Source organism: Poromitra crassiceps, assembly GCF_964638095.1.
Source record: "Poromitra crassiceps genome assembly, chromosome: 23".
Classification (NCBI taxonomy): Eukaryota; Metazoa; Chordata; class Actinopteri; order Beryciformes; family Melamphaidae; genus Poromitra; species Poromitra crassiceps.
This window is the reverse complement of record NC_139639.1, coordinates 2,318,131-2,322,479: the sequence shown is the minus strand read 5'-3', so window position 1 is coordinate 2,322,479 and position 4,349 is coordinate 2,318,131. Positions and strand designations below refer to the sequence as shown.

The 4,349-nt window shown below is 43.2% G+C and overlaps 1 protein-coding gene across 1 annotated transcript in view; it reads left to right on the top strand.

Moving 5' to 3' along the window:
* The window catches only part of LOC310797220 (ephrin type-A receptor 3-like), a gene marked incomplete at both ends in the record, with an annotated part of 146,449 nt that extends 142,467 nt beyond the window's left edge, over nt 1-3,982 (top strand). Inside the window, 4 exons of the mRNA XM_083659570.1 lie at nt 417-566; nt 1,546-1,739; nt 3,577-3,717; nt 3,883-3,982. Of these exons, the coding sequence (XP_083515696.1) occupies nt 417-566; nt 1,546-1,739; nt 3,577-3,717; nt 3,883-3,982 (585 nt within the window). The remainder of the gene's footprint in view (nt 1-416; nt 567-1,545; nt 1,740-3,576; nt 3,718-3,882) is intronic.
* Nucleotides 3,983-4,349: the final 367 nt, after the last annotated feature.

Sequence of the window (4,349 nt, the reverse complement as noted above, 5' to 3'; positions counted from 1 at the left end):
GCAGAGCAGGGACTGTACTAGAGCAGGGACTTGAGAGAGCAGAGCAGGGACTGTACTAGAGCAGGGACTGGAGCAGGGACTGGAGAGAGCAGAGCAGGGACTGTACTAGAGCAGGGACTGGAGCAGGAGTAGCCCTCTGTTGTGGAAAGCGATGCTGTTTTGGTCTCGTTGGTGTACAGTCCCAGCTGCCCTACTCCACATGCCACACGTCTTTTCATTTGTCTCGTCAAGTCCACTCTGATTTGATTGATTATTATTTATTTATTTATTTATTATGATTATAGTGCTACCCAGAATCCTTCAAATAAAACAGCATGGTGTTTCAATATTTCAGCCGTTACAGAAAGAGTCGAGCAATGCAAGTATGGCAAAAAAAACAAGATGTATTGATCATGTTGGGTCACCACCGTTCACAGGGAGGGAAGATCCCCATCAGGTGGACCGCTCCCGAAGCCATCGCCTACAGGAAGTTCACCTCGGCCAGTGACGTGTGGAGCTACGGCATCGTCATGTGGGAGGTGGTGTCCTACGGAGAGAGGCCCTACTGGGAGATGTCCAACCAGGATGTGAGTCACACACACACGCACGCACGCACGCACACACACACACACACATTTACATTTACAGTACAGTGTTGGCCATTACAGAATGTTCTGTTCTTTCTGTCATATTGATGAACTGAGAGCAGAACAGAACCTGTGCGTCTCAGATGGCTCGGTGTGAGTCCATTCCTCACACCGCCCGAAAGAGAAGAGGATACGAAACAGTTCAGGAAAAATTCCAACTTCAATCTTCCTCTACCAGGCTCATTGGTTAGAGACTTTTGTATGATTCCTCGCTGTGTTATGCCCCGCCCTCAACCTCCTGTTTCAACATGAAATACATCAAATCAAGGAAGTGAAGATTTCATATGCTCTGTAATTGAGCAAAGCCACACTTTTATTTTCAATATCCAGAACAGAAGAATTTCGAAAGCTGTACTGTAAAGCTGCCTTCACATAAGCGATATTCTCTTCTCCAGGGACGCTGGAACTCCTTTTAAGTAGGCGGTGCTGCAAGGAAGTGGGGGAAAATTTACGTTTTTTTTTGGACGTTTGGATGTTTTTTAGTTATATTTAGAGGAATATCTCATTTTAAATTAACATTAGGATTATACTGTTGTGATGTCATTATTCAGTATTTTCTCCTTTTCTCACTCACTTTCATGTCACCACCTTCTCTCCCTTTAGGTCGTTTTACACTACAACAGACAGCAACACAGGCAGAAACACTGAACTTATTATTATTATTATTATTACATTTTATTATCTTGTTATTATAAACCAAACATCCCCCATAGAAAACAACGGCACAGCGGGCGCAGAGCTGTTTTACTGTGGATCATGTGTGGGGGGGGCTTAAGGCAATTTCCTGGACATCTTCCTTTCCCTCTCTTGTGGAGATGATAAAAGTTGACCTTTGCCCCCCCCCCCCCCCCCTCTCTCTCTCTCTCTCTCTCTCTCTCTCTCGCTCTCTCTCTCTATCTCTCTCTCTCTCTGCCTGTAGGTGATCAAAGCGATAGACGAGGGCTACCGTCTGCCTGCTCCGATGGACTGCCCCGTGGTCCTGCACCAGCTGATGCTGGACTGCTGGGAGAAGGGGCGCAGCGAGAGGCCCAAGTTCGGCCAGATCGTCACCACCCTGGACAAGCTGATCAGAAACCCGGCCAGCCTCCGAGAGCTGGCCAACAGCTCAGTATGGTCAGTGGAAGGAAGCTATGATCTCCACACGCATCACTGTCACATGCACAGAGATTAAAATGAGAGAAATATCTTTCTAGTAAAAAAATAAATAATAATAATTACTCTCTAAGGAATGATCGTCTTCAGATATGGATTAGCTGATAGGCTGGTGCACCCGTAGAAGACATAATCAATGCCTTAGATCTACATTCAGTGTCAGACATTATGCAAAGTAGAACATTTTATATTTTTTTCTGTAAAATCACATTTTTAATCTTTTTGTCTGGTATGGCTGTTTCAGTAAAAACTACATTTAGAACATTTAGAACTCCCTATGTGTATTGGACACATCACACTTCCATAGGGATATCATTATTATGTTTACATTTTTAGACTTATGAATGCTACATGTATAGCAGAATTATGATTCAATTCCTCATTCAACATCATTACAGCCCAAAGCAAAACCAAAATACATTCTAAAAAAAGAGTCAATCTCAGCACATCTCGAAAGAGGTTACTGAGCCGATGCAAGCGACAGAAGCTGGAGAAGGACTACAACAGAGACGGTGTTGAATGCAGCGAGCGAGGAGAGAGTGCTCTGCTTATTAACACACACTACTAAGTTGGGCATAACTTGAGCTGCAGTACAAATATAATTAGTCCCGCATGTGCGAGGTATTCACTGAGCCACAGATCATTTATTGCAAGTGCACGTAAGCAAATATAAAGTCAACCACACAAAGTTTACTACAAGCAAAGCCCCCCTGTGTGCTGCGAGTGCAACTGCAGGGCTCCTCCAGAGGCCGAGTCATTAACTACACCTGTCACTAATAAGTAGGTCTACGGTTTAAGTGAACTGCAGTAAGTTAATATTTATGTTTTTAGCTATTTCCTTTGCACAGTAATTTTCAGTGTTGTTGCTGAGTGTTTTTTTTTATTTTTATGAATGGGCTTACCCATTCACTCCATTCACACTCATTTTATTTAGATAATCCTTATATAAAAGTGAGCAAGTGGGCAATATCTGTCTGCTGTCTGTCTGTTTGTTTACATTTTTGTCCCACTGATGATGTCACAATGTCTAGGCATCAGTGATGTCATAGGCATTGTGACATCATCAGTGACAGTGATGTCATCAGTGATGCGAAGTTGAGCAATTGTAATACTCAATTATGATTACAAATTGACATTTATTCCAACAGGTTTTTATTTAATATTAATCTAATAAAATAAATAAATAAATCATAACATAATAATTATATTTAGTCTATTTTCCTGACACTCGTTGTGATGCATCCACTGAACGTTTAAGACGTGCTTTTCCTAATTCTTGAAAACCAATCAGCAGATCACAGTCAGCAATCAACTGAAAACAGTGAGTCTCTAACTGTCCCTGATGTCCTCCTTGTATTTTGCACTTCATGCATAATATGCAAGAAGGCAAAGCACAGAGAACAGTGGGATGCTGCCTGACCCATTTCTTCCAAGAGCAAATGCTGTGTTTGTAGATCAGAAAACACATTTACATCTGCTATTCCATTAGCTAGTGCAGCCCTTAGTAAATCAGGGCCTACACATAGAATCAACTTTAAGCACCTTCACAAAATGAAAGTGAATCTGAGGTGGTCAGAGCAGATATCTACACACAAGACTTCTAGTCTAGTCTGCTGAGCTGCTAAAAAGCTATTCCACAACACCTAATTGCAATTCTAAGCAGAGATAATTAACCCCAGCCCGACATCAGAACAGTTATTTGGCACTCTAGGTGAGAGAACTTGAGCTAATTTCAGTTAGTCTGGCCTCCTGAGTGGATCGCTAAATTGAGTTGTAAGTGAGTGTGCTTTGTCTCCAGCAGGCAAGACCCGTCCACTCCAGAGTTCAGTGTGAGCACGGTGGACGAGTGGCTGGAGGCCATCAAGATGGGCCAGTACAAGGAGAACTTCTCCACTTCTGGATATGTCACCTTGGACTCCATCCTCTACATCAGTGTCAGGTAGGGTGTCGGATGAAATACTCAAATCTCCAAAAGGTTAATATTGTCAGAGAAATGAATTCTTACATTCCAAATGACATCCATGAAAGGATTTAATGTGTCTCTGATATTGTCTAGGTACTGACATATATTTTTCTGTCTCCACTTGCTCTGTCCTCATTCTAGTGAGTTGGGGAAGATGGGTGTGACTCTGGCAGGCCACCAGAAGAAGATCCTTTCCAGCGTGCAGAGCCTGCAGACCCAGGGGACGCACATCCAAGTATAACAGTTTCCCCCATAAACACACAGTGAGACCAAGCCAAAATGGACGCTCCCGTTAAGAGGTTCCCCCGCTGAAATGGAGCCGCAATGGATACTCTGCGCTCGCTCCTCCCCGTCGATTTGGAGACACTCTGGAGACGGAGACAACATGGACGCTTGGCTCCTTCACCTTCTCGCAGTTTCACCATTCTCCCCTCTCATCCTCGATGGTCACTTTAGAGTCCCAGCAACAACACCATCACCGTTGCAGAGCAACAGAGACACAACGTGTCCAGCAGAACATCTCAGACCATTTCACGTCATGTCAGCTCAACGAAAACAAAAGTAAAGAAAAAAAAGATTCTTAACCAAAAGAATGACAAAAAATAAAT